The following is an 11,723-nucleotide window of genomic DNA, read 5'->3' as shown; positions in this document are numbered from 1 at the left end:
AAAAAAAAAGAGCTAACACTCTTTACTCTCCTTCAGTGGGATTAACAGTTGAGTCTCTCCTTCTACTCTGCAGGTCTCTGGGGTCGACCTCAGGTAACCTGGCTTGCTGAGCCATCTTGCTGGCCTCCATGAGGTTTCTTATAAGAGCAACAATCTTGGAGACGATCTGTAACTCTACAGGAAAAATTTCATTTCTTTTATTTCATTTTTTAAGACAGGGTTTCATCATGTAGCACAGGCTAGCCTGGAATTTGCTATGCAGACCAGGAGGGCCTCGAACTCACGGAGATCCTCCTGCTTCTGCCAGAGTGCTGGCGATTTTAATTTCTTATAGAAAATAAGTAATCCCACGAGGACCTGTGAGACTAGTACTGAGTCAGTCTGTCTCCCTCTCTCTCCCTCTCTCTCTTTTAAATATTTATTTATTTATTTAATGTACAGTTCACTGTCGCTGTCCTCAGACACACCGGAAGAGGGCATTAGATCTCATGACAGATGGTTGTGAACCAAGAGGTGGTTGCTGGGAATTGAACTCAGGACCTCTGGAAAAGCAGTCAGTGCTCTTAACCGCTGAGCCATCTTTCCAGCCCCTAGTACTGAGTCTCTTAAGTTTGCAAATGGCATGCCACAACTGAGCACCAACGTCGAAAGTGTGACTTCTACCACAGCTCCTGAGATTCAGCTTTAAAGGCAAACTCGCAGTTTGGCGGGAATGGGGGGCGGGGCGGGGGTGGAGCTAGCGAGCGGCGGAAGGACATGCAAGGGGTTGCGCAATCGCCGGGGATGGGGGGGTGAGGAGAACATGTGTTTGGCCCAGGAAGTATTGTTTTGATTGGTTGTTTTCTTGAATACTGTCCTGTCAGGAATTCGCCCACAGTAAAGATGGCCGCGCGGGCTTCCATTTCTTCTTGGGGCCGTGTGTTTTTCTTAAGCTTGGCCTTGATACCGGAAAAAGTAAGATTCGTGAGTTCTGATTGGCTAAAGGTAGATGTGTCCCAGGCGCTGATTAGCTGGCTCTTCGCGGGAAGGAATTTGTGGCGCCAGTGCAAAGTAGCTACAACGCCGCCACGCCGGAGCGGCAAACACTTCTTAAGTCTTCTTGTTTTCCGTGTCCGAGCTTCTTGGCCTCTTTCTCAGGAAAACTGCGACCAGGATGTGGAATAGTAATGGCGGGCGTGCGGGAGAGAAGGCAGAGACTCGCGCGTGGGAGGGCAGGGCGGGAGCGAGAGACCGGAGGCCGGGGCGGCGGCCTTTGAGGCTGGAAGGGGGATTGTGGTGGCTGGGGCGGTGGGGACAGCGTTTGCCAGGTACAGAGTTGGGGAGCGCCGTGCAGATTCTGACTCTGTCGTTCACTACCAGGCGGATTCGAAAGCTTCAGCAGCTCCTCCTATGGCGGAGCGGGCGGCTACACGCAGTCTCCCGGTGGCTTCGGGTCACCCACACCGTCGCAGGCAGAGAAGAAATCAGTACGTAGAGTGACCCGCTCTGTTCTCATTTGTGTCCTCCTGTCCCGAAGGTCCTCACTGGTCCAGGAGGGAACGTGGTTTTGCGGGGGAGGGTGGCACCCCAATTGGTTCGGAAGCTGTGGGTTGCCTACTTTTTCTTTTGTCTGGTGAACTGGGTAACCGTTTTCTCTAAGTGTTTGGCAAGCGTGCTGTGGTTGGGCCGGCCTCCACTTTCCTGCCCTACCGCTCAGAAAGTATGCTTTTGCAGAGTTAAATGTCGCGGTGCCCATCCACAGCTGGGACTACTAAAAAGCCTAAAGAACAAGAGTCCACTGTGTTCAGAACAGGTTTGGGGTTCATTCCTGTTGGTATTTGACAGGAAGAACGTAGTCATTGTATGACCAAGTGTTTGGGGGATGTTTGTTTGAGACAGGCTTACAGTGTAGCTCTGGCTGGCCTGGAACTCAGATATCCACCTGCCTCTCTACCTCTGGGGCTGGGACTAAAGATGTGTAGCCACCAGGCTCATCGTAGTGTTAGGGGTAGGGAGCAAGCAGTCTCTAAGGCTTACTGAGTAATTGCCCTTAACTTGTGGTTAACTGTTCTTTACCTTTTTTTTTTTTTTTTTGAATCGGATGTACCTCTGTTGCCTAGGCTGATAGGGCTGAGGTGATTCTCCTGCCTTTCTGCCTCAGTTTCCCTGATAGTTGGGAAACGTTCACTCTGTACGGTTCTGGTGTTTGAAATTACCAGTAAACATTCTGAGATCCCAAATAAGGGGCTTCTTTCCATAATGTATCAGGATGTGGTCTTTTGTTTACATTAGTATTCTGCTTAAGCAGAGATAGTGTTGAGTTAAAGGCTTATCTTTTGTGCCGTTTCATTCGTTCTGTTTTTGAGACAAGTTTTTACTACCCATTTGTGTGTTGCCTGGAACCTGCTGTGTGTAGACCATGAATTTGTGGTGACCCTACTACCTGTCTCTCCTGAGTGTAGGGATTACGTCGAGGACTACACAGGTTGCCTGTTGCCTCTGTGGTGTCCTGAACACTTTGCTCTTGCTGGATCTGGGATTTGCTCTTGCTATCCCCACTTCTCTAAGACAGAGGGGTGCATGTGCGTGCGTGTGTGCGTGTGTGTCTATCCCTGGTTGTCCTGGAACTTACTCTGTAGACCAAGCTGGCCTTGGTCCACCTGCCTCTGCCTCCTGGGTGCTGAGATTAAAGCCATGGGCCACCACTGTCTAGCCCTGAGATGTGCTTTTGAAGGTTTGTTCTAAAGGCAGGCTCTCCTGTGTTGTCCTGACTCTAGTCTGACCTTTTCTTTGTGACCACACTATGATACAAACATTTCTCCACCTGGAGGTCTAGTATCAGATCAGTGTGGATGTGAATTCAAAAGTGTGGCATTTGCCGTGTGTAGCAAACACTGTGAACCCTAGCACTTAAGGGGAGAGGCAGATGAGTCAAATGTTAACTTTCTGGCCTTGTTTTCTGTCTCTTTGAAGCAAGGAGAACTTGGTTTGAAGTTTCGGGATTGTAGTATATTCAGAGTGCTTGGCACATGGAGACCTTCGGTGAATGGTTGTTACTCTCTCAGGTTGACGTGATGCGTCCTTTCTCTTTGCAGAGAGCCCGAGCCCAGCACATTGTGCCCTGTACCATATCTCAGCTGCTCTCTGCTACTCTGACTGATGAGGTGTTCAAAATTGGGGATGTCGAGATTTCACAGGTATGTGAGATTTTGTGGAAGGACCGTGCAGGAATAGGATATAAGGGGTGGAAAGATGGCAGGGCCAGCATGAGCACTAGACCTCAGTTCCATGTCCATGTACAAAGCCAGGAGTGATTATGAAACCGTGGGGTCAGAGACAGGAAGATCCTTGGGGCTTGCTGGCTCCAGGTTCAGTGAGAGACTGTCTCAAGGGAATAAAATCAATATTGCTAGACCGGGTGGCCCAATGTCCTCTGGCCTCTGCAGAGGCATTCATTGCACATCTGTCTGCTCATTTGTGCACACCATTCATATGCATTCACGCAAGGAAAAGGAATTAAGACTTGCTTAATCGAAAAGTAGATAGCTAGTAACATGTTCTATGGGTAGAAATGAATGCTTGGGCCTTTTGCACAAGCCTGATGACCTGAGTTCAGTCTCCACATTCTACACTGGAAAAAGAACTACATCCTCTGACCTCTGGATCATGGCACACATACGCACAATGGTAATATAACAATATTTTCTGAAAAGTTTTTTTTTTTTTTTTTTTTTTATTAACTTGAATTTTTTCTTTTTTTCGGAGCTGGGGACCGAACCCAGGGCCTTGCGCTTGCTAGGCAAGCGCTCTACCACTGAGCTAAATCCCCAACCCCCTGAAAAGTATTTTTTAAAGCTGGGCAGTGGTGTCTCACACCTTTAATCCCATCCCTGGGGAGGCAGAGACAAGTGGACCTCTGAGCTCCAGGCCAGCTTGATCTGTATAGTTCCAGGACAGCCAGGCCTACACATTGAAACCCTGTCTCTTTAAAAAAAAAAAAGTGTATGAAGGCATTCTTCTGTTGGAGCCTCTCTTGCTTGCAAGAGTAGTTTCTCAGTTTTCCTTAATGAATGTGTTCTATGCATATAAACAGGTAAGCTTTGGACTGGACATGGCAGCTCATACCTGTAATCTTGGCACTCAGAAGGCAGGCAGGAGGATTTTCACACGTGTGAGGCCAGTCAGACCCATGAAACTAGTGAGACTATCTCAAAAAATGTTTCATAAATTGTGTTATATGTGTGCATCTTTGATTTCCAGGAAAATGAGACTGTGTTTCTTTTCTTTTTCTATTCTAGGTCACTATTGTGGGAATAATCAGACATGCAGAGAAAGCGCCGACCAACATTGTCTACAAAATAGACGACATGACCGCAGCACCCATGGACGTTCGCCAGTGGGTTGACACAGATGTAAGTGTCTGCTCTTGGATCCAAGTGGATCCAGCTCTTTCAGTTTTAGCCTTCTAAAGGTTTTCCTTGGTGTAAAAATTCATAATCAAGATACCAAAGGTTAAAAACCGATAAAGTGGGCTAGAGAGATGGCTCAGCGGTTAAGAGCACCGACTGCTCTTCACAGGTCCTGAGTTCAAATCCCAGCAACCAGATGGTGGCTCACAACCATCTATAATGAGATCCTATGCCCTCTTCTGGTGTATCTGAAGACAGCTACAGTGTACTTATATATAATAAATGAATAAATCTTTAAAAAAAAAAAAAAGATAAAGTGAGAGCTTAATAGATTTGACCACATAAAAATTTAAAACCACCTAAAATACTGTGTAAGAGAGTAGAAAGTAAATTCTCTAAGAAAGATTTTTCTCTTGGTTGCTCTCTTCCCCATTACCTAGAGTGGTGCCCACCACACAGTGGCCTTGAGTAAGTAAATACTGTTAAGTGAGTGGGAAGCATACTTGGACGGGTTCCATCACTTTATAAAGAGCTCTCCAGAGTGAAAGCAAGTAGCTTCACCTTAGAGACATGGACAAAGATGCACAGGTCACTTGCAAAAGACCAGATAAAAATGGCAGCAATGATGTAGATTAGACTGGGTAAGCATTGAAAATGAGGGTTTCTAGGCTGTATGAGAGTAGCGCTTAGCCCAGTGCTTTGATAGCTAGAAATCAGTCACTTGTTGACTTGTCATTTTTTAATGAGGAAATGACTACAGTACAACCCTGAGAGTAAGAGTATAAATTCAGTGTGTTTTCCCAAAACTGATGGGTGTTGAAATCATTGACCTTTCTGGGCTTGGTGATGTATGCCTTTAATCCTAGCCCTCAGAAAGCAGAGGCAGGTAGATCTCTGGATTCAAGGCCAGAACTCTACACAGAGAGTACCAGGACCACCAGGGCTACACACACACACCTGTTTCAAAAAAGAGAAAGACCAACAAGTTTACATTAAGGAGTAAAAGATGTGTACCAAGATTTTGTTTAAAGGTATTGACCAGGCAGGCAGGAGGAACGACTAAGCGGTTAAGAACAGTGGTTGCTCTTCCAGAGAACCTAAGATCAATTCCCAGTATCCACATGTCAGCCCACAGCTGTCTGTAAGTCCAGTTCTAGTGGATTTGACATCATCTTCTGGTCACTCAGCACTGAGAACACAGCTGGTACACAGACACTCCTGTACCTGTTACACATAAGTCTTATGGGCAAGAAGTAGTGACCAGGGACTAATAAGACAGCTCAGCTGGTGACCTTAATGCTGATCTACATGATAAGAAACTAACTTCCACGTCTTCTGACCGCCATTCACTTACCAAGAGTATACACAATGTAGGGGGAATGATTAAATATTGTTAACCAGCCTGTGTGCTTGGATCGTGTCTATTATATTGGCAATCCGGAAACTAAATCAGAAGGATTTTGCTGTAAGTTCTAGACCATTCTGAGTTACACAGTTCCAAGACACCTGGACTGCATTTAGAAGAACTTGTGTGTGTCTCTCTGTCTGTCTGTCTGTCTCATACCTCAAAAGGGGGTGAGAGAGCAAAACAAACAGTAACAGAAGAATAGGCAGTTCTATCTCTGGCACCGAATGAGTTGTGTCAGACACTACAGGCCTGTAATCCAGTACTTGGAAGACAGAAACAGGAAAACGTTCAAAGTCATCCCTGGCCGTAAGATAAGCCTGTGTTACATGAGACCTATGAGAAAACTGAAAGTAAATAAACAATGATGTGTTTATGTTATTTGTCAGGATACCAGTGGCGAGAACACTGTGGTTCCTCCAGAAACATACGTGAAAGTTGCTGGCCACCTCAGGTCTTTTCAGGTAAAGTAAAACGGTAGCCTCAGAGCTGGGGAGATGGTGTAGATGAAGACGTGAGTTTGCATCCTTGTAGCCACAGTTAAGGCCACACTTGTAACCTCAGCATGCCTATGGAGAAAACGGTGGAGACAGCCTTTGAAGCTCACAGGCAAGCTGTCTTGACATACAGATTGGTGAACAAGAAGAGAACCTGTCTCGTGCCAGGTGGTGGTGGTGGTGCACCCCCTTAATCCCAGCATAAGGAAGGCAGAGGCAGGCAGATAACTGTGAGTTCAAGGCTATCCCAGTCTATAGAGCGAATTGTAGGATAGGGTGAATTGCAGAAATGCTGGGCTATACAATGTCAACAACGGGTGCAGAGTACCCGGAAGAGAATGGGAGACGAGAGACGGGAAGAAGGACGCCAAGACAAGAGTCTGATGAAGGCGACTATTTTTCCCAAGGCTGATTTTTTACCATAACAAGGGTAACAGAGGGAGGGGACACAATATTCATGTGGTCAGGGAGTAGGCTGATGTTGACAGGATGTCAGAAAGGTCACAGGTTTGTCATATCTATTAGTCAGCAGGATGTTGGTTTTTCAGAAGGGTTACAGGTCATCATATTGGGCGTCTTGACGTTAGATGTGTTTCTCAGCAGGAGAACTTTATCATATCATTATTCATCCTGACCACCAGACTTGTATTAGTCTTCTGCAGCTGGCTGGGGATTTTCCATGAACCCAGTCATACTTAATTCTAACCATATTAACATCAATAATGGAGGGTTTTAAGGGCATGGCTCCCAACAGTACAAGTTCTATATGGAAAAAAGTAATAAAAATTTCTGAATTTACATCTTCATTAGAAGAATGAGTAATTATCCTTAATCAAGTCTTCAAATTAAATGAGAAGATATTTTGTTCTCTTCATTGAGAGGAAATCTAGGTTCTGTCTTAAAATTAAAGCCATGTGTGGTAGCACATAGGCATTCTCCTTCACCCCCAGGAGGCAGGGGCAGATAAATTTGAATTTGAGTCCACCATAGTCTACATAGCGAGTTCCAGGTGACCAGGGCTACATAGTGAGACCCTGTCTGGAAAGGGGGCTCAGTTCTAGGTCTGCATGGTATGCTTCGGGACAGCCAAGGCTACATTGCAAAACCTTGCTTCAAAAAAGAAAAAAATTAAGTAGGGGTGGGAGAGTGCCCACTGGGTAACTTGCCATGCCAGTGTTAGGGACCTGAGTTGTTGAATTCAAATCCTCAGGAGCTGTGTAAAAGCCAGGTGGCTATCCAGAGCCTCTGACAAACCTCTGGGGAGTTGGGAGGCAGACAGGAGAATCTCTAGCTTTGGGGCTCCCTAGTTGGGTATGTATAGTAGAAGGACAACTGTTTTGATGTGGGAAATGAGAACCAGCACATCGAGGCTGTCCTCTTGCCTTCCCTCGCGTCCATGGTACATGTGTTCACATTTACGGTCACATTTTAAGTCTGTGACAGGCATTTTCCCCAGAGAAAGGTAACCAAGGAAAAAGCCGTGTTTTGCCCAGAAAGTCACTTGCATGTTTGTCTTTTCCTTCTATTTCTTCTTTAATAGAACAAAAAGAGCTTGGTGGCCTTTAAGATCATTCCTCTGGAGGATATGAACGAGTTCACAGCGCACATTCTGGAAGTGGTCAATTCACACTTGATGCTCAGCAAAGCCAACAGCCAGGTGAGTAGCTGAAGTCAACTTGACCTTTCCTGAGAAGACAAACTTAAGGTTTATATTCATGTATCTATGTGTGGTATGAGGGATCCCTGGGAGTTGGGTTACAAGCAGTTTGTGCCACCCGGAATCGAATTCAGGTTGTCTGGAAGAACTCTAACTGCTGAGCCATCTCCAGCCATCACTTAGGTCCTCAACACATTTTCTGTCTGAGCTTTGCTACTGTGTTTCAGTCTCAGTGAAAGTGTAAGTTGTTTCCCAGTGTCAAGATGACTGCACAAACATTTCAAAGCCAAGCAGCATTTTGGGTCTCAACAATGGACATTTAAAGGCTATTTGATTGGGTGATCTACCAGTGGGGGAAATCCTGCTGTGTTTTCAGCCTGCTTTAAACCTCACAGGACATGTGCACCTCTGTCATTCTGCAGTAGATACAACACTTAATGACCTGTTCATCAGGCGCTGTACAGAGATGCACTGATGGTTCTGAAAAGTCTGAGTAAGTAGGAAACCAGAGAGTATGGCATACAGAAGACTGGAGGGACACATTTGAGAGGAGTGGTCAGGATTGTCCGCTGCTAAGAGGTCAGAGGTTGTGAAGGCCAAAAAAACGCCTTGAGCAGCCAGTGACTTGAGAAGTCACTGATGACTTTGGTAGAACTTGGTTGAGAAGACTATTTGAGATAATCCTGATAGTGGGAGGCAGAGAAAGGAATGACCTAAAAGAGGGTGGGGCGTCTGTGCTTCCCTCCTTGTGTTGTGACGTGAACTCTCGGCCTTTTCCGTAGCAGGCAGGCCCTCTGCCAGGGATCTGCACCCACAGGCAAACCCGTACCCTTTTCTCTCCCGACAGGGTCTCACGATAATAAATGCTCACGTGAGCTCACATGGGGAATCACAGTGCTGAGCATCCTTTGCTGGATGGGGCCAGGGACTGGGAGGTTACTTTCCTTCCCTTATGAAGTTTCATTGTTGTGGCTTTCCTGTGTGCATAGTCACTAGGAAAACTGGTGCGATTGTTCCTCACCAGTTGATCAGTAAATCGTCTGAGGTAGGGCTGCTGTGGTGTCTCTTCTAATGTTCTGATGGTGTTCCTAATTCAGGCCTCTGTAGGGAGACCATCTATGAGCAACCCAGGAATGGGTGAGCCAGGAAACTTCAGTGGGAATAACTTCATGCCAGCAAATGGCCTCACCGTGGTCCAGAACCAGGTAAGCTGCCTGTTTACCCATGTAAAGCATGGACAGTCCGAGATTTTTCTTCCCAAGTGATGTAAGGTGGTCTTGTAGCCTGCTTCACACCAACACCTCCCTCCCTTTTAACTTGTGTGTACTTACCTGCTTGTATGTATGTGTGTACGTCCACAATGCCTGATGCCAGTGGAGGGGAGAGGGTGGAAACCCAGGTTCTCTGCAAGGCTCCTCCTGAGCCATCTTCCCAGCGCCTCTTTGCTTAGGAAGTGACTCAGGCTTACATGAGTAAGCTGACCCAGAGTAGTTGCTGAAGTCTTTTAATCTGAACTGCCAGGTGCTGAATTTGATCAAGGCTTGCCCAAGACCTGAAGGATTGAACTTCCAGGATCTCAGGAGCCAGCTCCAGCACATGCCTGTAGCCTCAATCAAGTAAGTGTTGTGTCCGTGACCTAGAGGTGCAGACTTGTACCCATCACCCACAGGCTTCTGATAGTGAGAAGCGAGTGGCAGAGGGAAAGCTGGATCCGGGCCTGCTGGTTCTCACCTGATCTCAGCACTTGGAGGATAGAAGCAGGAGGGGTCTGCAGGAGACCCACACAGGGAAAGCTGTGGGGGGGGGGCCTCAGCAGCCTCTGGGGGAGAATTGAGCAGCTGTGAAAAACGTTAAAAGCGCTCACAGGTGGCACTGTTGCCCCACTTGCTGGTTTGTTCTGGATCTGCAGGCATCAGACAGCTCTTCTTGCTCCTTTGATGTGATTCTGTTTTAGGCAGCAGATTCCTGATTCCAGTGCAGTGAACTGAGATGAAAGATGGATGGATGGATGGATGGATGGATGGATGGATGGATGGATGGATGGATGGATGGATGGATGGATGGATAGATAGATAGATAGATAGATAGATAGATAGATAGATAGATAGAAAGAAAGAACTCATGATACTTGAGTTCAAGGCCAGCCTGGTTTACATAGCAAGTTCCTGAACAGCTCTAACTACATAAAGAGACCCTGTCTCGAACAAACAGACCCATTTAGTGCTGGTAGGCCTAGATAGAAAGTAATGCCCAGGCCAGTTCCCCATCCTGTGCTAGTGGTGGTCCATCTCAAAGTCACTATGGTGATGAGTGCAGAGTCACTAAATTCTGGCTGTTCCTGTCTCTGAGGACCTGAGGGTTTGGAGGAGTTGCACACTTTGAATTACTTTCCCCTCCTGCTCCTCTAATGCCCATAGGCAAAGTACAAGGCATCAGTATGTGGTTGTGGGGCCTGAATCCAGGGACGGGAGACTGAAGACCCCTGTGTGCATGCCATGTGCGAGCTGACGGTAGCTTCAGGCTCTTTTTTTTTTTTTTTTTTTTTTGGTTTTTTTTTTTTTTGGAGCTGGGGACCGAACCCAGGGCCTTGCGCTTCCCCCTAGGCAGCTCTACCACTGGCTAAATCCCAAACCCCAGCTTCAGGCTCTTATGTCAGCTTCCATTGGCATTTTAAGGGAAGCCCTGTTTTACGTTGAAATTTGAGGCCCGACCCAGGGCAGCCCTGGTAGCCCTGGTCCGCATGGGCAGTCTCAATTCTTAGGTTGTATGTCATGAGGCTTCCACGAGCAAAGTGACTGAGCAACTCACAGCTAAGATAAGGATTACAAAAGGTGATGTTGGCTTTCTCAGCTGTATTCAGAAGACACTGGGTTTAAAGTGAGGTCTCCCCCCCCTTTTTTTTTTTTTCTCCTTTCAGGCAAGCAGTGGATTTTCTATGCAACGAGGGCCACATTTACTCTACAGTGGATGACGATCACTTTAAATCCACGGACGCAGAGTAACGAGCTCTGGGAACTGACATCCCGCGGGGCTGTCGTCATCTGTTCTTCCCAGCTCTGCAGGTTTTGGACAGAAGTTCCCTGTAGACGGTCTCAGCTGAAGTCCTTTTGGAATGCATTGCTCTCTGTTTTGTCACTTATTGTTTAGAGGTTCAAAAGGAGATAGGCAGTTGAGAAAGAAGTAAACTGGGCAGGATTTCTTAAGAGAAATTCCGATAAGCTAGTCAGGACTCCAGACGGATGGTGGGAATGGAAGGAGGACCAGCGGAGCAGAGCAGACCGCGTCATGCTTGGGAGCCTCTGTTCTTGAAAGGCTTCCGTCGAGAACGAACCATACTAGGGCCAAGGGCCCAAGAAGAACCTACCTTCCTTCCCCTTGTCCTGCCTGCAGTTGAAAGGTTTAAATGAGCTTGAGGTTCTGTGCGAAGGCCTCATTGGGCAGAGAGGAAGAAATGTTACTGTGTTTGTAATATAAATGTTCATATGTTTGATAAAACAGTTCACTTGTAATAGCTTCTGAGATGTTGGGTTTATTTTTAGTGTTTATTATGTGAGTGTGAAAGTCAGAGGACAGCTTGGCGGAGTCTGCTTTCTCTTTGTACAGTGTACAGAGAAATCTTCCATTGTGTGTATTCCAGGGATTTGGGCTTGTAGTTGTGCATAGCATGTGCCATTGCCACCAAACATTGTGAATAGACCTTGGGCTGAGGTTACAGCTCACAGTGGTGAAGCATTTGCCTGTTTTCTACAAGGCTGGTCAGCCTCTGGCAGCACTGA

General features: G+C 46.7%; 1 protein-coding gene across 1 annotated transcript; it reads left to right on the top strand.

Annotated features, from left to right (window-relative positions):
* The first annotated feature begins 1,004 nt into the window (after positions 1-1,004).
* Rpa2 (replication protein A2) lies at positions 1,005-11,461 on the top strand. Its single transcript, XM_032896683.1, has 9 exons — positions 1,005-1,163; positions 1,360-1,466; positions 3,075-3,176; positions 4,278-4,391; positions 6,183-6,257; positions 7,831-7,947; positions 9,045-9,152; positions 9,469-9,563; positions 10,865-11,461. Exons 1-9 carry the CDS (start codon positions 1,154-1,156, stop codon positions 10,947-10,949), a joined length of 813 nt encoding a protein of 270 aa, XP_032752574.1. The 5' UTR covers positions 1,005-1,153; the 3' UTR covers positions 10,950-11,461.
* Positions 11,462-11,723: the final 262 nt, after the last annotated feature.

Source organism: Rattus rattus, chromosome 1 (assembly GCF_011064425.1).
Source record: "Rattus rattus isolate New Zealand chromosome 1, Rrattus_CSIRO_v1, whole genome shotgun sequence".
Lineage (NCBI taxonomy): Eukaryota > Metazoa > Chordata > Mammalia > Rodentia > Muridae > Rattus > Rattus rattus.
Note: the sequence above shows the minus strand (reverse complement) of the source record. Positions and strands in the feature narration are given on the sequence as shown.

What these genes read in the sequence shown, in the direction of transcription:
- Rpa2 (XM_032896683.1), top strand. An exon ending in GGGATGTCGAGATTTCACAG is followed by an intron (nt 3,177 to 4,277) that starts GTATGTGAGATT and finishes TTTCTATTCTAG; the next exon opens with GTCACTATTGTGGGAATAAT. An exon ending in ATGCCTGTAGCCTCAATCAA is followed by an intron (nt 9,564 to 10,864) that starts GTAAGTGTTGTG and finishes TTCTCCTTTCAG; the next exon opens with GCAAGCAGTGGATTTTCTAT.